The sequence below is a fragment of the Hemiscyllium ocellatum genome, chromosome 24 (genome assembly GCF_020745735.1).
Source record: "Hemiscyllium ocellatum isolate sHemOce1 chromosome 24, sHemOce1.pat.X.cur, whole genome shotgun sequence".
In the NCBI taxonomy this organism is placed as follows: Eukaryota; Metazoa; Chordata; class Chondrichthyes; order Orectolobiformes; family Hemiscylliidae; genus Hemiscyllium; species Hemiscyllium ocellatum.
In genome coordinates, this window is record NC_083424.1 from 7,408,019 (window position 1) to 7,430,376 (window position 22,358).

At 39.3% G+C, this 22,358-nt stretch overlaps 2 protein-coding genes across 8 annotated transcripts in view; both read left to right on the forward strand.

Annotated features, from left to right (window-relative positions):
• The window catches only part of golga3 (golgin A3), a 73,788-nt gene extending 70,312 nt beyond the window's left edge, over positions 1–3,476 (forward strand). For all 5 annotated transcript variants that reach the window (XM_060843402.1, XM_060843400.1, XM_060843404.1 and 2 more), the window contains one exon: positions 671–3,476. In XM_060843402.1, the coding sequence (XP_060699385.1) occupies positions 671–911 (241 nt within the window). In that variant the 3' untranslated portion in view covers positions 912–3,476. The remainder of the gene's footprint in view (positions 1–670) is intronic.
• Positions 3,477–10,791: 7,315 nt separating this feature from the next.
• Positions 10,792–22,358, forward strand: part of ankle2 (ankyrin repeat and LEM domain containing 2) — a 56,046-nt gene continuing 44,479 nt past the window's right edge. The window contains exons 1-2 of one of the 3 annotated variants that reach the window (XM_060843407.1): positions 10,792–10,909; positions 11,969–12,085. The gene's annotated coding sequence lies outside the window, so the exon portion shown is untranslated. The remainder of the gene's footprint in view (positions 10,910–11,968; positions 12,086–22,358) is intronic. The other 2 variants (XM_060843408.1, XM_060843406.1) reach the window with 2 other exon arrangements.

Below are 22,358 nucleotides of genomic sequence, written 5' to 3' on the forward strand. Positions count from 1 at the left end.
GGTTGTGAGGAGAAGGCATGTTGAGAAACCTGTCTGCCATGATGGAATAAAAAAGCCTACTTTTGCCTCTGTATCTGATGAGGATACTGTTTCTAACTTTGATTAGAGCAATATTTGTGATGAGATGAAAGTGAAAACCTGTTTTGAAGAGATTCAAGCATGCATTTGTAGGCAAAAGAAGCAGCATTTAGAGGGCAGCAACAGGTTTTTGTATGGAAAATGAGCTTGGAGATCATGGTGTTCTCAAGGATAACTGATCGAGGATGGCTTTCTTGAGACTGGCACAATCTTGAGAGTTCCCATGGAAAAGCAACCAAGTACTGCAGCATGAGTTGGTTCTGTTGCTGAATTTGCTTTATTGTGATAGCTGCAGTCTTGGGCAGCATTACAATTACAAGTAAGGTTCGTGCATCTTACTGCCTACTTCAGTAAATGACTCTTCAACCTAAAATCTTATCTATTTCTTTCTACATTCATTGCCTGAGCTTTGTATTTCCAGCAATTTCTGTTTCCATTTCCGAGCTTTTGTTTCTTGTTGCAGTAAATTTTGTTTTACTAGAATAGTTAATGCTTTGGCACAGAACTGTTTGGATCTTGAATTATCTATGGACAATATCATTGGAAATCTGTTTATAATTGTTAAAGAGAAAACCTTCTCTTTTATCCAAAGGCAAGAGATGGACAGTTTACAGCGACAAATGGAGGAGCATACAGTAACTGTACACCAATCTATGTCGTCATGGACACAAATGGAAGGACAATTGTTGGAACTTACTGCTGATGGCGCAGTCCCAGCAACAACAGAGGTGTCCAGCAATAGTACAGAAACTGACCTCAACAGTAGTGCAAATACTAACCATGCAAGTAGGACCTGTCAGCAAGGAACAATTTCTGCACCACCACAAATATAAAAGCCCTCAGTAATGCTGAAGATGGGAATGTTTTCCAAATCTCTCTGCTTTATTTACATTCTTGTTTCCTTGGCTGCCTAACAGCAAAACGTTCATTCACATGACTGGCAATGGATTTAAATATTGCTTGTAATTGCCTGAATCCAACTTCCACTTGTGATTTTTGTTAGACTACTGGGTCCATTAAAAAAAAAAGGAGGTGGGAGGTAACTTGTTTTCAGAAAGTCAATCCATCAGCAATTCAGTAACCTGGATTGACTGGGAAAAACTAACTGTTTGGGTATTCTAACCCTTGAATGATGGGGAGGGGGGAATAATTACAAGGAGTGCTTAAAAGGTCAAGAAAAATATTGAGTCTAATTTATTAAAATTAAATTGTAACTTTAACTTTAAAAATGGTTGTAATTTTTGTTTTACAGTTCTGAAAGTTCTTCTAGTTTAAGATATATTTGTTAGTTTAAGGCTTGGGCAGCATTATGTTGGTATTGTGTAAATCAAAGTTCTACCTGAGGACAGTGTTTTGTTCCTTTTCACTTTTAACATAAAAATCTTTTGTTCCTTTTCAAAGAAACCATAGCTAAAAACATTTTGTACCTTTTTGATTCTCCATGTTTGTGGACATAAAGCAAGCCCAAATAATATCAACTTATTTAACTTCAGCAGCAAATGCTAAAGATGCTTGTTTATATATTACAGTTTGCTTGTGCATGCACATGAATATTCATCTATTTTTTTTCTTTCTTTACAATGCTGTTAGGCAATTGGATTGCACAAATTTTGGTATTCTGGGTTTGACAAAAGGATAAGGGTTTTAAATCCAGTGACCAGTAGGTGTAAATTCACAGCATAAAATGGCCTTGAGTTGACAGTTGTGTTCAGAATAGAATGTTAGATAGGCGCTCTCAATTGTGCGCTCCTCTATTAAGTCTTGGGTCAATGTAAAGGGAGCAAAGTAAACAGCAGGTTTTGATTACCTGGGTATTGCACTTGCCTACAGTGGAAAAGTAGTTAATTCCCCACTGCTAAGCAACCTCACCACGATGAGCAGAAAGACAAGGTTTTTAAAAAAAAACTTAATTGAATTTTTAAAAATTGTGAAAAATTGCGTATTCATTATAAGTCCCACTGCCACATATTTCAAGATGGAGGAAGCACGTTTATATCACTAAGCTGAAAAAAACTGAAAAATATTTTTCAACAGCAGCATAAATGCTTAGCCTAAGTAATGTATAAGCCGAATGAGCTGCTTTGACTATTTGTTATCATTTGTGCACTACAATGATTATTGTTTCTTTTTTACTAACTGCTGCTGTCCTGACATGATTGAATAGTTTGCTCAGTAGCTACTAACTGTTTATTTTCATTTGACTTTTGCTTTCTGTTTATTTTGTTTTTCAGTTTGGTCTGTACACTTTGGATTTACTAAGCAAAACTATCTTGTACAGTATGAAAGTTCTGTAAGCATGTTAAGGGATTTAAATTTATGCATAACATTGCTGGAGAGCCTTGTGCAATAAACTATTTTTGGTAATGGTTTTCCATGTATGGTTTACTTTTGTGATTTTCTCTAAAGAGGGATACAGCTTATTCATAAATTGCATGTACGAAACCAATCTTATCAGTCATCTGCATGGTCTGATTTAACAATTAATATTTTACTTCATATAAGCATAACGGAAGCTAAAAATACAGAATTTTGCTCAAGAGCAAATATTTTTATAACTTGAAGCGGGAACCAATGACCTTACTTGGATTTCACAGTTCCGTGACCGTCTATCCTCAAACAATATGTTCTTATTTGGTCAAGGAATACACAAAATGGTATTGGAGTAATTGATATGGAAATATTGCTGAGAGTCATAATAGTAAATAGTTCAGATGAAGCGACAGCTTCTTAGAAGTGTTATCTAAATTCTGGAACATAAAAATCAATGCAAATGCATTTATACATTTCTGTTGTTTTGTTAGCTCTGTATGTCCAGTGCTTTGTAACCTCAATATGTCCTGATATTTCTTTGCATTAATGACATTAATAAAGCTGATTCTTCTGTAGTGAATTATAAAGAGATACCATGTCCAGTGTGGTGGAATACACTGCTTGAGGCTGTGCTGGAAGCAGATTCAGTCACAGCTTCCAAAGAGAATTGGGTAATTATCTGGACAGTAGATTATTGCAGAGTTGTGGGGTTTTTGGTGGGGTCAAAGAGTGAATTAAACAAATCACTCTCACAGACAGCAGGTACGAATATGAAGAGCCAAATGGTGCCCACCTATGGTATAATTCTATGATTCTGTGCATGTATTCGGACATTATAGCATTACTACCTGGAAAATGACAGGGTTTCACAATTGCATTATGCCTGTAGTTTGTATTTTTGTAGAAAACATTTAAATTGAGAATCTTTTAAAAGAAAATGTCTGTTTCTTCTAATGTTAAACTTAAATGTTTTCATTCAACCACCATCACTACACCGATTTCCTCCGTTCTTGTATAATTGGCCGTTCATGTTATAGTTCATAGAATTTGCCTTTTCCGAAGAGCTTTTTCCTCTAAACTTTTAACATCAACTATTGGGTTTAACTTCTCACAATTGCCTTTTGTTCAATAGTGAATAAAAGTCTGAAATACAAATTCAAATGACTTCTGTTTACATTTGTGTGAACCTGAATGCTTATTGATCAACATGCTCTCATTACCATTTCAGCACAGCACTGCATAAGGCAGAGATAAATGTGTCAGATTTTTAAAAATGAAGAATACTGCTACTGTTTGCAGGACGTTGCCTTCCAAGATATAAATGTGATGGAGGACTGGACATTAGTCCTATTTAGTGACCAGTGTACAAATGTGGCTATTGGAGTAAATAGTTCTTCTGTCTACTATTTATGATCCTGTGTGAATTGAATTCAGAAAGTCTTAATCCAGTTCCCTAGTAAACCAGGGATTACACATCATTCTGCCCTAACTTTACTGTAAATTTGCAATCGTTCTTGGAAATAAAAAAATAATTCCACTGAGTAAAAGTGCTATTCTATAGTGGGTATGGTTTGAGAGAGCATTACGCTTCGGCGGGTCGGTGTGGACTTGTTGGGCCGAAGGGCCTATTTCCACACTAAGTAATCTAATCTACTCAGCATCCCACTTCTATCATTTTATCTCCCTACATCGCCAAATCTGAAGTTTAATATTCCAAGCAATTTGTAACATTGGCAGTAATATTTGATAGAACTGCCTGGAAAAGCTATACATATAATTGTAAAATTCCCAGATTTATTTATTTGTGAAATTATTACTGAGTTATTTAAAGTAAACATTGTCTTGTGAGCCTATAGCTTCCAGAGATGGGACTGGGGCTAAGAAAGCAACTATAAATTAATTTGAATATAAATTTCACTATGAACTTTTTTCAAGGAGTTTTAGGAAAGAGTAAAGTTTTACCTTAATCTTGTTCTAATTGAGTAATATTTCTGACAGCATAAAAGTCAACTTGCTTCAGAAAAGGTGAAATTTAACTGTAAAGCACTTCGGAAAGCCCTAAAGTCATGAAAGATGTTACATAAAAATAAATTCATTCTTTAATCTCAATTTTAAACTATTTAATTCACAATTACATATCGATTCTTAAAGCTATTAGTTTTGCATGTTAAGATTTGTAATCCAGTTCATGGTGTAATTGTGAAATTAAACTTTCTTTTGCCCTTGTAAAGTTTTGTGTTGCTTATTGTGAAATTGTTCTCAACTTTAAATGATCGTTTGCACCATTCCTCTCATTACCATGTAATTGGACAATAAGGTGTAGAAGCAGAATTCATCCATTCAGCTCATTGAGGATATACTGGTCATCCTCAACTGTACTTTCCTGCCTTTCCATTGTATCTCTTTTTCCATTGTGTTTGAAGGGTCCTGCAATGCTAAGAAAGGATACCAAGTAATTTCTTTCTTATACACTCCTCCCAACACTGACACTTCTTGAGGTGGAATCTCTAGATGTATATTCAGAATCACCTTTGACATATGAGATGAGTTGCTGTTTGCCCCAAAGCTAGAGTTGCATCAAATAGGTTTTTGAACAGTATAAGTGAAAACTACCAGCTTCCACAAATTGTTTGTATCCTGTTGCTAACTGTCTGAAAGGGAGGTACAAGTATTTGTCCTTTTACAGATATAAACAAGGCAGTAATACATCCATTGAAAGTTGCAAAGATGTCTGGATACTAAAACTACATTAAAATATTTGGCAATGTTTAATATTGTTATATAATAAAAATGCAACTATAGCATGATGTAAAAACCGTAAATTGTCTCTAAAAAGATATGTAAAATTTGTGGTTATTTAAGTTAACCTCTCCACTAAAGCTGTGTGACGTTTTAATGTGCCGTGACATGTCATTGTTGATTTTATGGAATAAGAATTTTTCATAATTCTAGTTTAAACATTTTTCTTTAAGTTATATTATCCAGTGAAAGCATAAGTAATTTACATGATAAGTTTTTTCTTCCAGAGTACAGGTGTTAGTGCTTTTTTTTTCAAGAAATGTTGTTTTTAGCCAAATTTTAATGTATATCACAGTACAGTCAGTTCAGCTATAATATGCAAATTCCTTTCTTGTGCAATTCCGTGTTATAAGGAAATCGCATGATAGCAGCACCTGTAACATTAATGGGGTCGGAATCTTGTTATAACCAATACACGCCTTCAAATTTCGCGTGTTAGAAAGTATCTCCAATTCATTAATCGCGTTAAAGCAAATTCATTTTAACAAAATACTCATTAGAGCAGTACGGCCTGTACACAGCTTATTAGTTTCACCTCAATACAAAGGATGTAATGTAAATCTGGAGATGGAGGCTTTTCCTGATCCTGAGGTAAAATGAATTTTATTCTGAAGTGAAGCTGTACAAATTCTTGGCTTGAGTTCATAAATGACACCACTTTATACCAATGTTGATACCATATATTGCATCCCAGGAGTTAAAGCTCACATCTCTGCAGCACCTGGATTGGGTTCCAACTTGTCCATACACCTGAAATTAGTCACATTCCGAGATAATTTTGAGTACGATATTCAAGGCAATTGTTCTTGGATTTGAATATGCATAGACCAGCTTGCTTAATCTAGATTTGAATGCATGTTTGCATAAATGCTGTAATGCTCGGTTATTTACAAACTTTCTCTTTTTTTAAGCATCTCATAAAATCCTATTGTGTAATTTTTGATTTTTTTTTCAACTTTTGTGAATGATCACATACAGGAAAAGATGTGTTCTTGGGAATCTTCATTCCTCACCTTCCAAACAATTGCATTAGTTACTCAAAGGAACCACTTTCATTGTTGCTAGAACTATTTACTTCAATTGGTTTACGAACGAATGTTCCAGTAAGTTGAGATCAGAAATCTTTAATTTGAAACCTGTTCAAAGAATGAAGTCTATTTTGCCAATGGCTTTAGGAAAGCGTCAGAAAACAGCAAAAGAATGTTACATTTTGATCTTTTATTGTTAATCAAATTTAAATAGATTAAAAAGCAAACAAAAACTGCCCTTCCATCTTGACAAACCAACATAACGATCTAAATTTATACAAAAACAATTGCTTACATTATAGTTAATGGTTCTTACTATGTCAGAAACATTCTTGCTTTCTTCACTTAGAAAATCGTGTTTCATCAAGCTTCCAAATAAGCTAATAAATCCATTAAAGGAAACTCGTGAATTTAAACAATGTGTTAAACTTGAGTTACCAGTCAAAAATCTAGTAACTTGGGTGGTGATGACCACTGATTATGAACCTATTGATTCAAGATGAATGTGAATATTCTTTTGTATTTACAGATTGGATTTAAATGAAAGAATCTAATACCAAGCTACAGCTTTGAAAAAAATGCTTAACTTTTAGCATTGTGCATCTCTTTTTACCACCAGGAATTGAGTAATTTTAAGATACTTCAGTTACCTACCACTATAAGTCTGTCCTCAGATCTGGAAGTGTCAGCCCTTGGACCATTTACAAGTTTGTGTGATACACAGCAAACAATGATCAGATCAAGAGAGTCATTGACCATCAGAATAGCTTTGATGGGCTTGATTTCAGGATGAACTTGTTAGGTGAACAAATGGCTAGGGCCGTATTTGTAAGCTGCTGCTAATAGGATAGGCCAATCCTACAACACATGAAGCTATATGAATCCCAAGGTGAATATTAACTAGTTACTCTTGAGAATCATAAGAAGCCTGGTGTGGAAACAGGTCATTCAGCCCATCACTCCACACCAACCCTCCAAAAGGCATCCCACTCAGACCCACTCCCCTACCCTATCCCTGTAACCCTGCATTTCCCATAGCTAATCCACATAGCCTGCACATCCTTGGATACCATGATCCATTTAGCATAGCTGATCCATTTAACCTGCACATCTTTGGACTGTGGAGGAAACCAGTGTGGACACTGGGAGCATGTGCAAACTCTACTCAGGCAGTTGTCCAAGGGTGGAATTGAACATTGGGTCCCTAGAGCTGTGAGGCAACATTGCCAACCACTGAGTACAATGGTAAAGGTGGTAGCGAACTGCCTTGTTGAACAGCTGTAGGTAGAATCTCAATGCCCTTAGGGAGGGAATTCCAGGAGTTTGATGCAGTTACAGTGAAGAAACTATGATCTATTTCCAAGCCAGGGTCGTGATCGGCTCTAAGGGGAATTTGCAGGTGCTGGTGTTCCCATGTATCTGCTGCTCTTCTTGAATGTTGTTGGAGCTGTGTATGTCTAGGTAAGTGGGGAATATTCCATCACAGTCCTGATTTGTGCCTTTTAAATGGTATCCAGGTTTTGGGGAGTCAGGAAGTGAGTTACTTGCCACAGTATTCCAGACTCTGACTTGCTTGTGTAGCCAATGTGGATCCAAGTCCAGTTTGAGCTTTTGGTTAATGGTAACTCCAAGGATGTTGATAGTGTGGGATTCAGTGATCGTGAGTAACACCACTTAATGTCGAGGGGCAGGGATTTGATAGTCATTGCTGACATTTTTGTGGTGAAAATGTTACTTGTCACTTCTGAGCCCAAGTAGACAAGCAAGAGGCTGGTTGAACACAGCAAGCCAGGCAGCATCAGGAGGTGGAGAAGTTGATGTTTCGGGTAGAACCCTCCTTCAGGACTGAGGAGGTCATGGCGATTGTGGCAGGGAGAAAAGGACTCATTGAAAAGTTCTTAGCCTCGCTCAGACATGCACTCAAAGTGGGCACCTTTGAAGAGACATCGCAGTGGAACAAACTTGGGTTAGAGACAAAAAAAAACCTCATGCTGGAATCCAAAGTAGACAGGGAGGAGGCTGGAAGAACATAGCAAACCAGGCAGCATCAAGAGGTGGAGAAGTCGATGCTTCGGGTGTAGCCCTTCTTCAGGACTTTGAGCCCAAGCCTGGATATTGTCCAGATCTTGTTGTATTTGAACATGGACTTTTACAGTATTTGAACAATTGCCAATTGTGTAATCATCTGCAAACATTGCTGTGTCTGACCTTAAGATGTAGGGAAGGTCATTGGAGCAGCGTAAGATGATAGGGGGCTAAGACATGGAGGAACTCCTGCAGAGATGACTTGGAGCTGTTATTTCTGACCTCCAACCATCTTCCTATTACCAGGTATAACTCTAACCAGTGGAGTGTATGCTGATACCCATTGATTCCAGTTTTGCACAAGCTCCTTTTATGCCATATTTGATGGAATGCAGCCTTGATATCAAGGCTGCACAGGTTTTTGCTGAACAGCTTGATAGCATTGTTGATAACATCTTTGTCCACTTTATTGATGATGGAGAGTAGACTGATGCGGCATTAATTGGCAGGGTTGGATTTGTACGGGTTTTGTGTACAGGACATACCTGGGCCATTTTTCACATTCAAAGTGTTGCGCTGGAAAAGCACAGCAGGTCAGGCAACATCAGAGGAGCAGGAGAATCAACATTTCGGCATAAGTCCTTCATCAAGAATGGCGAATGGAAATTTCTTGTCAACCCTGATGAAGGGCTTACGCCTGAAACATTGATTCACCTGCTCCTCGGATGTTACCTAACCCGCTGTGCTTTGCCAGCACAGCACTTTTTCTGATCTCCAGCATCCGCAGTCCTCTCATTCTCCCAATTTTCCACATTAGCAGCTGTTTGACAATGTTTTATCTATACCAGAAGAGCATGGCTTATGGAGGGGAGCACAAGTCTTCAGTACTATTGTTGGAATGTTGTCAGGGCCCATAACTTTTGCATTATTGAGTTCAGATTAGATTGCTTACAGTGTGGAAACAGGCCCTTCTTTAACTCAACAAGTCCACACCGACCCTCCGAAGAGCAACCCATCCAGACCCATTCCCCTACGTTTACCCCTTCACCTAACATTACAGGCGATTTAGAATGGCCAATTCACCTAACATGCACGTTTTTGGACTGTGGGAGGAAACCCACGCAGACACTGGGAGAATGTGCAAACTCCACACAGGCAGTTGCCTGATGAGGGAATTGAACCCAGGTCTCTGGCGCTGTGAGGCAGCTGTGCTAACCATTGTGTAAAAAATGAGGTCTGCAGATGCTGGAGATCACAGCTGCAAATGTGTTGCTGGTCAAAGCACAGCAGGTTAGGCAGCATCTCAGGAATAGAGAATTCGACGTTTTGAGCATAAGCCCTTCATCAGGAATAAGAGAGAGAGCCAAGCAGGCTGAGATAAAAGGTAGGGAGGAGGGACTAGGGGGAGGGGCGATGGAGGTGGGATAGGTGGAAGGAGGTCAAGGTGAGGGTGATAGGCCGGAGTGGGGTGGGGGCGGAGAGGTCAGGAAGAGGATTGCAGGTTAGGAGGGCGGTGCTGAGTTCCTAACCTGCAATCCTCTTCCTGACCTCTCCGCCCCCACCCCACTCCGGCCTATCACCCTCACCTTGACCTCCTTCCACCTATCCCACCTCCATCGCCCCTCCCCCTAGTCCCTCCTCCCTACCTTTTATCTCAGCCTGCTTGGCTCTCTCTCTTATTCCTGATGAAGGGCTTATGCTCGAAACGTCGAATTCTCTATTCCTGAGGTGCTAACCATTGTGCCAGGGTAAAAAATGAGGTCTGCAGATGCTGGCGATCACAGTTGAAAATGTGTTGCTGGTTAAAGCACAGCAGGTTAGGCAGCATCCTATTCCTTGGATGCTGCCTAACCATTGTGCCACCCAGTTCCACCAACTGTTTCTTGAAATCACGTGGAGTGAATCGAATTGGCTGAAACCTGGTGTTATAATGGAGACCATTAGAGGAGGCTGAGATGGATTATCCATTTGTGGCTGAAGACTGCTGCCAATGTTTCAACAGTACCATTTCCACTGATGTGCTGGGCTCTTCCATCATTGAGGATGGGGATGTTTGTGGAGTCTCCTCTTGCAGTGAGTTGTTTAATTATCCACCAATGATGACTAGGCATGGCAGACTGCAGAGTTTAGATCTTATCGGTTGATTGTGTGATGGCTTTTCCCTGTCATTTGCTGCTTCTGCTGTTTGCATGAATGTTTTGGCAGCTTCTCCAGGTTGTCACCAGGTTGTCAGGTATCCCTTGTGCTACTCCTGGCCTGCCTCCCTGCACTCTTTATTAAACCTGAGGTATGGAAAGTTGCTTTCTGAATACTTTTTTTTTGCTTGCACATGAAACTTTTATTTCAAAATATGGGGTGTTTTCCATTCTTTTACATTTTGAGCTAAATTTGTTTGAAGTTCCACGTCATGTGTTGTTGAACTAACCGGACTGCTCCGCAGCACCACCTGTGGTGAGGTGTAGCAGCTGCAGGGCGAGTTTGAGGGAGGGGTGATTGGACGAATTGCTCGCTTTCCCGGATGTGCCATTGAATTTCCTGCGCAGGCAGCGCGTTGGCCACAGCTGCTCAGCCGGGAGGGGGTCCTTGCTGCTTTGGGCAGTTTGAACGGGTCGCTGTTGCTGAGAGAAGTGTCGCTGGATTAACGTGACGGCGAGCGGAATGCGGCGCAGGTCAGTGTTTTGATGGACTTGTATCTATTTAAAAGCCACAGTTGTGGTCTGAGAGGTGTTGATGTTCCATTCGGGTTTCGGTGAGAAGTGGCGATGCCGAGGGGTCGCTCCGGGCCGCACCGCCTTTTGCCCTGCCCTGTGGCTGCGCGCATGCGCTGCATCTCCCCCCCTCAGGCTGCGCCTCAATGTTTATGTCCCTTGTCCATTTGGGAAGCTTTATTGTTGTATTTTGTGCTTCAGTGGGTAGGAAGGCTCTGTCCTGCATATGGGCACAAAAGCTATAGAAGTATATTAGGATTGCCTATACTTTATCCCCGCCTCCTGTAGGGGCCTCCAAACAATGACTTTTGCAGCACAAACGCAATAATCCTAACGATTGAGAAATTCAGTGAATAAGAAAGGGTTTAATTAGCAACCTGAGTTTTAAATCTGAAAAAAGAATTTTTTTTTGTGTATTGTTTAGACCATGTTAGGTTGCAACATAATTGAGTAATTCATGCAACTAAATAAATGAATCGTATATAGAGTTGTGTGAAATGCTTTTCCAAACGCTGGTATATTTACACCATTGAACACCGGTTTTGAGTCCCTCTCCACTTCTCCAAAGACGTTGCCGTATTTGCTGAACGTTACCAGCATTGTCCATTCCGTACTTCAGATTTCCAGAATCCACGCTATTAACTCTGTTGGACTTGAAATTAATTTTATTGTTCATTTGATGTTTTGATGCCTTCTAAGGGTATGAATGATTCTAGTGTCCAGCAATAAGGTCGTTCTGGGGTTTTATTTCAAGTCTTCGCAAAATGAGTAATTTGATAGCACATCCTATGAGTTAGCTTAAAAATATTAACAGCATGATTAGTGATGGGGTGGTATATATGAAAATATTCACTTAAGTGTTTACGCCAAGATCACCATTTGATTTTTGTGACATAATGCTTTTTTTTGGTATTATGCAATCTGCAGTCTTCATTGTAAACACAAGTCTTGGTGTGGTTAAATGGTTGGATTAGAAAAATCAAATTAATTTCATTTCACGATGTATAATTTATCTACCAGATTTTACCTGTTGCAGATGCTGAATTTCTCAATCTGAAATAGACCTACTGCTTTCCATATGCTCAATACCTAATAGTGACATCAGCTTGCAAGTACAGGAAAGATTGAATTTCGCTGGTAAGATATTAGATCTAATTTGGCTTTATTTTGAAAGGATCTGTGAAGGCATTCATTTGTCTAGAATATACCTGTTATAGATGGTGGCCTGTCAAATATATTTTCTCAAACAGTTGTTTATTTTTAGTTTATTACTGCTGTTTGACACTGCAGAGGTTGATTTCTTTAATTAGTATTCTGATTGAAAGTTGCAGACTTTTGACATTTGAAAATGCAGCATTTAACTCAAAAAAAATTCTACAGTTAAATCTATACTCTCGCAGCATGTATCTATATACATTACCAGTATCTCTGTAACATATATGCCTATACTGAATGAAACAAAATAACCAGATTTAAAGATAAACAGGAGATTGTTGACTGAAATGATCCTTGCATCAAGCCAGGGAAAGTAGCATGAATGAAGTTGAAACACTAGAATCATAGAATCCCAAGTGTAGAAACAGGTCCTTTGGCACAGCAAGTACCCACTGACCCTCCGAAGAATAAACCACTCAGACCCATTCCCCTACCCTATTACTCAACGTTTACCACTACTAACCTACATATCCCTGAACACAATGGGCAATTTAACATGGCCGATTCACCTAACCTGCATATCTGTGGACTATGAGAGGAAACCGGAGCACCTGGAGGAAACATGGGGACATGGGGAGAATGTGCAGACTCCACACAGAGTTGCCTAAGGTTGGAATTGAACCTCGGTCCCTGTGAGCAGCAGTGCTAACCACTGGGCCACCATGCAGCCCTTTCCAACTAGGGTAACCAAATAGATGAAAACAGAGGTGAGAAAGAAAGATTATGCATTTATATAACACTTTTACAACTTCAGGATGCCCAAAGTGCTTTGTGACAAATAAATGAAGAAAAGTATTGTAAGGAAATTGTTGCTTAGTTTCCTTCCCCTGCTTTGGAGCAGGCATTAACTTGTTACTGGATTACAATCTACTATGTGCTGAGATTTCTTTTCTCAAGTAACCATTATTCATGTTGGTAGGGTATCCAACTGTAGATATAGCAAAGAAAAGTAGTAGGATTATTTTGCAGGAATCTTTTCCCTTGTTGATGCAATGATTCTGCAGTTTACTGACATCAGCCAAGATGATGGTAGGGATAAAGTGTGGGAAGCCCTTTGACCCTTAACTATCCATCCAGAGCAAAAGACTTAAGTTTGCCTCCCTAACAGACTCTTGAATGATCCTTTTGAGATTTCACCTCAACAACCTTTCCAGAGTATCACTTCAGGTATTGATTGGTTTTTCTATAAGCATTTTTTCCTAACTTTTCTTTCTTCTTTCTTTTGAATTTTGTATTCAGTTTGAGGAAGTAAGGAACATAAACAAGACTAGTGTTTAAATTTAAATAAATTCAATTGAGGGTATGGAGGCTAAGTAGACTGCAGTGTACTGGGAAATTAGTATGTAAGATAGGACAGTAGAGTTGATGTGGTAGACAGTTAAGAAAACATTCTGTAACACTCAAGAAAGATGCATTCCTCTGAGAAAGAAAAGCTCTAGAGGAATAATGCGTCATCCTTTGCTAAAAAAGAAGTTAAGGATAACATGAAATTGAAATAAAAATACAAAACTTTGATCAATGACAGGTCAGAAGATTGGACAGAATATTTAACAATGGTGAAAAGAACAAAAAAAGAGAAATTTGATTGTGTGTCAGCTAGAAATATACAAATACACTGAACTTCTGGAGGTATTTAAAAAGGAAAAGGGTAGGAAAAGTGAATGTTCTGTTACAGAATGAGTTTTGGGAATTAATGATGGGTAATAAGAAATGGGTGGAAGAATTAATCAGATATTTTGCTCTGTCTTCATGGTAGAGAACGCAGGTAACCTCCCAGAAAATAATTAGAATAACCTCTTCAATAGCATTCAATTTGGGTTCTACGAAAGACCCACAACTCCTAATCTCAATATAGACTTGAACCAAACAGTGACAAAACAACTGAACTCCAGAGGTGAAGTGAGAGTGACTGCGCATAACATTAGGCAGCATTTGACTGAATCTCCTGCAAAGGAGCCCTCGCAAAACTGGAGTCAATTAGAATCGGGGAGTCATCCCCAGAATAAAGGAAGATGGTTGTGGTTGTTGGAAGTCAGTCATCTCAGTCCAACAGATTTGTTATGGCACAGGAGTCTATGCATTTCATCATGTTTGCTTTGAGTTTAAAATTCAAGATGGCAATGAGAATTTTTTTTGAGGTTTCTGAGTCGATAGAAGTCGTTCCTTCGTACACAGTGATGGAGACAGATCACCATCTGTCTTAAAATTATTCATTTAGATTTGTGTCTAACAAAGGATTGAATGGTATTGGCGTTAGTCATGAATGTGGAGTTAAGATCACAACCAGATCAGCCATGATCTTATTGAATGGAAGAGCAGATTTGTATTTGCACATTCTCTTAATTCTTAATTGTGTCCCCTTGTCGTGGTGTCTTCGGCCTTTCTTGAAGTAGTGCTTAATATTTGTCATTTAAAATCTTACACATTTCTGTAAAGTTCTTCATTTGTTCCTTTCAAGACCCTAAAACAAAACTCCAGTTAAACTCGATATAATAAAAATCGATCTCAGTCCCAAGCCAGGCTGCTCTGTTTTAACAACCTGGTACTACTGATTGCAATGCAAGTGTTTAAGTGCTGGCTAATCTTAAGTGCACACATCTGATTTGAAATAAGTTTGTTTTAGTGATTTTGTTTTGGAGTTTATTTAGAAAAGAGCTCTATTGTTACTTTTGAAGGCTGAGAATTATAGCGGGAGATCTTGTGCATCCCTCACTCATTTCTAGGTGAATGGTATATTTGAAGGAAAGGTTTATGAAATATTTGCAGTGCAATATGTATCATTAACTCAACGGACCCTTCTTGCAAAGAACACATGAAAATCATATAGATATTTTTAATCAACCTGTTCAGACATTTTATGTCACACCTCCGAATGCAGGCCGACTGACCCAGAAATAGGGGCACTACCACTGCCACACAGGAGCCCCATATGAAAACTATGAATACTGATATTTGTGGAATCAGCAAGATGTACTGACCTTATTTCCCAGAGAAATTAGTCTGGGGACTTTGGTGTGCTGTTTCTCGAGAGGTAACTGTGAATTTTAGTTTATTCTGAAGGTATTCTCAGGGGAGGTTGAGAACTTTCTCAGAATGAGTCAATCCTTTTTATTAAACTAAAGACTTCAAAGCAGATGTTGTTTATGAATAGTAAGCCGCCTTGATAACACATGTTCATGCTCCTTACTGTTGACCAACTGTCCTACCCATCCTGATGAAAAAACACACCAGCCCATCTCTAATACAGACAAACCAAACATTCTCCACAACACGTTCAAGTCTCATGCTAGTATTCCTTTGATAACACTTGTTCTTTCAGCAATCAGTATGCTTAGCTAATCTGTTAATTGATTCCAACCAGTGCTTGATTTAAACAAGTTTGTGTGTTTTTTTGTTTGTTACCATGGATGCATCCATTTTTTCATTTAAAGTGTGTTTATGACGCATAATTAGTAGCTTTCTGACTGCAATATTTTGTTGAAAGGAAGATTGGGTGCAACTGTGTTTCAGCAAATTGGCACATGGTGTCTTGAGGTGTTAGTCGCCAGTGATCCCACTAAAGACCAGTGAGGCTCCTCCTTTGTAGTTGACAGAGTCCTTTCTATCTTCCTTCTGATGTAGGTGGAAATTGGCAAGACAATGCTGCTGTTTGCTGAAAGAACAGCTTTTGCAATTGCTAGTTCTGGCATGCTTCTGTGTTCTGATTTGTGCTGAATGGTCCCGATGGTGGCAGTGACATATTACCAGTCTGTTTAAAGGGTCATTCCTAATTTGGCTAAACTTACCACCTCTCTAGGGAGCTAACAGATGGCATTCTATATAGTGTTCAGCAGCTGTCTCCAAGGCTGTGCTGCAGATAACTCTGGAATTGCCATTCCTTCAATGCTTGATTCCATATTCTGCATTCTGTAATTAAGCATCAATTACATGGAGCACTTAGTCATAGAGATGTACAGCACAGAAATAGACCCTTTGGTCCAACTCGTTCATGTTGACCAGATATCCCAACCCAATCTAGTCCCACCTGCCAGCACCTGGCCCATATCCCTCCAAACCCTTCCTATTCATATACCCATCCAAATGCCTCTTAAATGTTACAATTGTACTAGCCTCCGCCACTTTGTCTGGCAGCTCATTCCATACACATACCACTCTTTGAGTGAAAAAGTTGCCACTTAGGTCTCTTTTATATCTTTCCCCTCTCACCCTAAACCTTTGCCCTCTGGATCAGGACTCTGCCACCCCAGGGAAAAAGGGCTTTGCCTAATTATCTATCCTATCCATGCCTCTCATGGTTTTATAAACCTCTATAAGGTCACCCCACAGCCTCCGACGCTCCAACGATAACAACCCCAGCCTATTCAACCTCTCCCTATAGCTCAAATCTTCCAACTCCGGCAACATCCTTGTGAATCTTTTCTGAGCCCTTTCAAGTTTCACAACATCTAACCGATAGGAAGGAGAACAGAATTGCACACAATATTCCAACAGTGGCCTAATCAATGTCCTGTAACATGACCTCCCAACTCCAGTACTCAATACTCTGACCGATAAAGGAAAGCATACCAAACGCCTTCTTCACTATCCTATCTACCTGCGACTCCACTTTCAAGGAGCTATGAACCTGCACTCCAAGGTCTCTTTGTTCAGCAACGCTCCCTAGGACCTTACCATTAAGTGTATAAGTCCTGCTAAGATTTGCATTCCCAAAATGCAGCACCTCACATTTATCTGAATTAAACTCCATCTGTCACCTCTCAGCCCATTGGCCCATCTGATCAAGATCCCATTGTAATCTGAAATAACCTCCTTCACTGTCCACTACACCTCCAGTTTTGTTGTCAACAGCAAAATTACTAACTATATCTCTTATGCTCACATCAAAATCATTTATATAAATGATGAAAAGTAGTGGGCCCAGCACCGATCTTTGTGGCACTTCACTGGACACAGGCCTCCAGTCTAAAAAATAACCCTCCACCACGAACCTCTGTCTTCTACCTTTGAGATGGTTCTGTAGCCAAATGGCTAGTTCTCCCTGTATTCCTTGAGATTTAACATTTGCTAACCAGTCTCCCACAGGAAACCTTGTCGAATGCCGTACTGAAGTCCATATAGAACACAATCTACCGCTCTGCCCTCCTCAATCCTCTTTGTTACTTCAAAAAACTCAATCAAGTTTGTGAGACATGATTTCCCATGCACAAAGCCATGTTGACTATCCCTAATCAGTCCTTACTTTTCCAAAAACATGTACGTCCTGTCCCTCAGGATTCCCTCCAACAACTTGTCCACACAGTCAGGCTCACTGGTCTGTAATTCCCTGGCTTGTCCTTACCACCTTTCTTAAGCAGTGGCACCACGTTAACCAACCTCCAGTCTTCCAGCAGCTCACCTGTGACTATTTGTTACAAATATCTCAGCAAGAGGCCCAGCAATCGATACCCACAGAGTTCAAGGGTACACCTGATCAGGTTCTGGGGATTTATCCACTTTTATGCATTTCAAGACATCCAGCACTTCCTCCTTTGTAATATGGACATTTTGCAAGATGTCACCATCTATTTCCCTACATTCTATATTTTCCATGTCCTTTTCCACAGTAAATACTGATGCAAAATACTTATTTAGTATCTTCCCCCATTTTCTGCGGCTCTACACAAAGGCCGCCTTGCTGATCTTTTGAGGGGCCCTGTTCTCTCCCTAGTTACCCTTTTGTCCTTAATGTATTTGTAAAATCCTTTGGATTCTTCTTAACTCTATTTGCCAAAGCTATCTCATGTCCCCTTTTCCCCCCCCTGATTTCTATCTTAAGTATACTCCTACAGGATTTATACTCATCTAAGGATTCACTCCTCTATCCTGTCTATGCCTGGCGTATACTTCCTTCTTTTTTCTTGACCAAACCCTCAATTTCCTTAGTCACCTGGCCTGCTTTATTTCCCAAGAGTAGGTCAAGGTTTGCACCTTCTTTTGTAGGTACATCCACATTTTGAATCAGAAAATTGTTTTGTGCACACTTATGAAATTCCTCTCCATCTAAACCTTTAACAATATGGCAGTCCCAGTCCATGTTTGGAACGTTAAAATCCTCTACCATAACCACCCTATTATTCTTACAGATAGCTGAGATCGCCTTACAAATTTGAGAAAGATAGCCTGTGAATAGAATCCTTCACTTACAAATCCAGGGCAGGGGCTCATTTTGTCTCTGAGCTTGAATGCTGATGGCCTGTTCAAAAGGGGTGAAATCCCTCCTCTACTAAAACATGGATAAAAATCACACACCAGATTATAGTCCAACAGGTTTATTTGGAAGCACTAGTTTTTGGAGCGCTGCTCCTTCATCAGGTGGTTGCGGAGAGTAAGATTGTAAGATACAGAATTTATAGCAAAGGTTTACAGTGTGATGTAACTGAAATTACGTGTTGAAAAAGACCTGGATTGTTTAAGTCTCTCATCTTTTAGAATGACCATGTTAGTTTCAGTTCTTTCATAGGTAAATTGCAAAACTCTTTTTAAAAGTTACATTCTCAAGTGAACTTTTACAAACGGTGTCATGTCGGCCCAGATAATGCTTTGAAGGTGTGTGCTTCCCTGTGTGAGGCTGTCCGTGCCACAATGGTCAGACTGATTCTAATCTTAAAAATGGATTTACAGAATCTTATATGGAATCATGCAGTTTTTGAGCAAAGTAAAATGTAAATAATGTCTCACAAACTTGACTGAGTTTTTTTTGAAGAGGTAGCAAAAAGTATTGATGTGGTCTATATGGACTTCAGTAAGGCGTTCAACAAGGTTCCCCATGGGAGACTGGTTAGCAATGTTAGATCTCACTGAATACTGGGAGAACTAGCCATTTGGACACACAATTGGCTCAAACGTACAAGACAGAGGGTGGTGGTGGAGGGTTGTTTTTCAGACTGGAGGTCTGTGACCAGTGGAGTGCCACAAGAATCAGTGCTGGGTCCTCTACTTTTTGTCGTTTATATAAATGATTTGGATGTGAGCATAAGAGATATAGTTAGTAAGTCTGCACATGCCACCAACATTGGAGGTGTAGTGGACAGCAAAGAAGGTTACCTCCGATTACAACAGGATCTTGATCAGATGGCCAATGGGCTGAGAAGTGGCAGATAGAGTTTAATTCAGATAAATGTGAGTTGCTGCATTTTGGAAAAGCAAATCCTTAGCAGGGCTTATACACTTAATGGTAAGCTCCTAGGGAGTGTTGCTGAGCAAAGAGCCCTTGGAGTGCAGGTTCATAGATCCTTGAAAGTGGAGTTGCAGGTAGATAGGATAGTGAAGACATTTGGAATGCTTTCCTTTATTGGTTAGAGAATTGAGTACAGGAATTGGGAGGTCATGTTGCGACTGTACAGGACATTGGTTAGGCCACTATTGGAAAGATGTTGTGAAACTTGAAAGGGTTCAGAAAAGATTTACAAGGATGTTGCCAGGGTTGGAGAATTTGAGCTAAGGGAGAGGTTGAACAGGCTGTGGCTGTTTTCCCTGGAATGTCGGAGGCTGACGGATGACCTTATAGAGGTTTACAAAATTGAGGGGCATGGATAGGATAGATAAACAGAGTCTTTTCCCTGGGGTCGAAGTCCAGAACTAGAGGGCATAGCTTTAGGGTGAGAGGGGAAAGAAAAAGAGACCTACGGGGCAACTTTTTCACGCAGAGGGTGGTACGTGTATGGAATGAGCTGACAGAGGAAGTGGTGGAGGCTGGTGCAGTTGCAAAATTTAAGAGGTATTTGGATGGGTATATGAATAGGAAGGGTTTGGAGGGATATGGGTCAGATGCTGGCAGGTGGGACTAGATTGGGTTGGGATATCTGGTCGGCATGGACGGGTTGGACCAAAGGGTCTGTTTCCATGCTGTACATCTCTATGACTGTAAATCCGTTTTTTTTAGATTGGAGTCAGTATAACCATTGTGGCACAGATGGCTCACACCTTCAATACATTATCTGGGCCAACATAACACCATTTGTAAAAGTTCACTTGAGAATGTAACTTTTTAAAAAAAAGCTTTGAGATTTATGTATGAAAGAACTGAAACCAACATGGTCATTCTAAAAGGTGAGAAACTTAAACAATCCAGGTCTTTTTCAATATATATTTTCAGTTACATTACACTGTAAACCTTTGCTATAGATTCTGGCTTACAATTTTATTCTCCACAACCACCTGATGAAGGGGTAGTGCTTCCAAATAAACCTGTTTGACTATAACCTGGTGTTGTGTGATTTTTAACTTTGGACACATGGTGTCTCCAAATCATTACTAAAACATGAACTGTGTGTTCAATTCCACATGACAAACCATTTGGTGCTATATAAATTCTAGTGTTTTCAATAAAAAGCCCATTATTATTAACATTTTTTTGGTGTGTTTATTATTAGTGCAATTTTTCATTCTTAGTTGCTGAATCATTCAGTCTGAGGGCAGAGCGGTCAATGTGGTCTATATGGACTTCAGTAAGCATTGAGGGTCACATACTGTTATTGTTTTGAATATAGTTAGTTGAAAAGTTGGGACTGAATTGCCAAAATACTTGCCGAACTACTGAGAAACATGTATAATTAAATGTGTTTCCAGACTAATTTTTACATTGTATTTTGTTACAAACCTGACTTGCAATGCAACTTGAGATATGACATCAGCAAAACATTTAAGTTAGGGGTTTTAGATTTTCTTTCACCTTTTCTTCCTTTCTCACAAAAGATGCTGTCAACATTCCAAAATCTTCGTGTTGAGTAGCTCTCCTGTGTATGTGACTGAAGTTAGATTATTTGTTAGGGATGGCACCAAATCAGAGTTCAGTTCTGTTTTTGCATGATGTGTACACAATTATCATTCCAGCAAAATGTTACCTTTGTATGGGATCTATGTAGTACAGTAACCTACAACAAATTATAAAGTGAAAATGGCCTTAAAATCTACTTTCCAAGCATTCAATCACTGAAGCAAAATTGAGCTCAACCAAATGTTTAAGACTAAATCCTGTGTGTGTGTAATGCTTAATGTGATATTCTGGAGAGGGAATTAAAGCTTGAGGCAAATCTTGGCTATCAGACTCATCAGAGATAGATTCACAGCCCTACCCATCCATTCATTTCCCCCCTGGCTTTCTTCCATGGAAAATCTGTAGCTTTCTGTTAAGTTTATTTATATCATTGTGTACAGCATAAAGCTAAAGCAGGCATAAGGCAGAAGATATCACATTTTAGGAAATATTCCTGTTTCTATAGTCAAGAAGTTAAATCTGAAACGTTCATATAGAAACTTGTGTAATTTGATGGCAGATAGTGAGCTTGTCACTGTAATTCAGTAGAGCAAGTGAAAGTCAATACTAACTTGCAAAGTTAACAAGAGAGGTTTAATTATTTTTGAAAAAATGCTCACATATACTGCTATAAGAAGGTTTCAGGAAATCTTTCAATCTCTGGGTTCATTTGGTGAACTGCTTGAACGTTCCTGCTGCAACTTCAATTGTTGATCTGTAATCTCTTCTGATCAACCCAGGATTCTTGCTATAGTAATCAATAAGAAAGATCAGATTAAATCTTAGGCATTCAGTTTGGAGTGGTGCCATGGCTTAGTTGAGTAAAGCGTCCGTCTAGTTGAGTTGGGTTTCCAGTTGGATCACTTAATTCCTAACCTCATTGGAGGCTTGGTTCAACTATGGACAAAAATACTGAATTCCGCAGTGAGGTGAGAATGCCTGCCCTTGACATCAAGACAGCATTTGAACAAGTTTGACTCTCGTTTTGCTAATGCCAATGGGAGGAAACACTCTGCTGATTGGAGTTATACCTGGCAAAAAGAAGATGTTCATGAGTTTTGAAAGTCAGTTATTTCAGCTCCAGGATATGTCTGTAGGAGTTTCTCAGGGTGGATATTTCCTCTTCAACCTGTTCAGAGAATTTAAACTAAAGGTCTCCTAAGGTACTTACTAACTTTAATTTACAAGCCTTTTATCTTTTTTGTTTCAGCATTTAGACATGACAGATTGTATATTAGGAGGGCCCAATTCATAGAACAGTACAGGCCCTTCAGCCCTCGATGTTGTACTGACCTTTTATTCTACTCTAAGATCAAACTAACCTACATATCCTTCATTTTACTATCTTCCATATGCCTATTCAAGAGTCACTTAAATGTCCCTAATGTATTTGACTCTGCT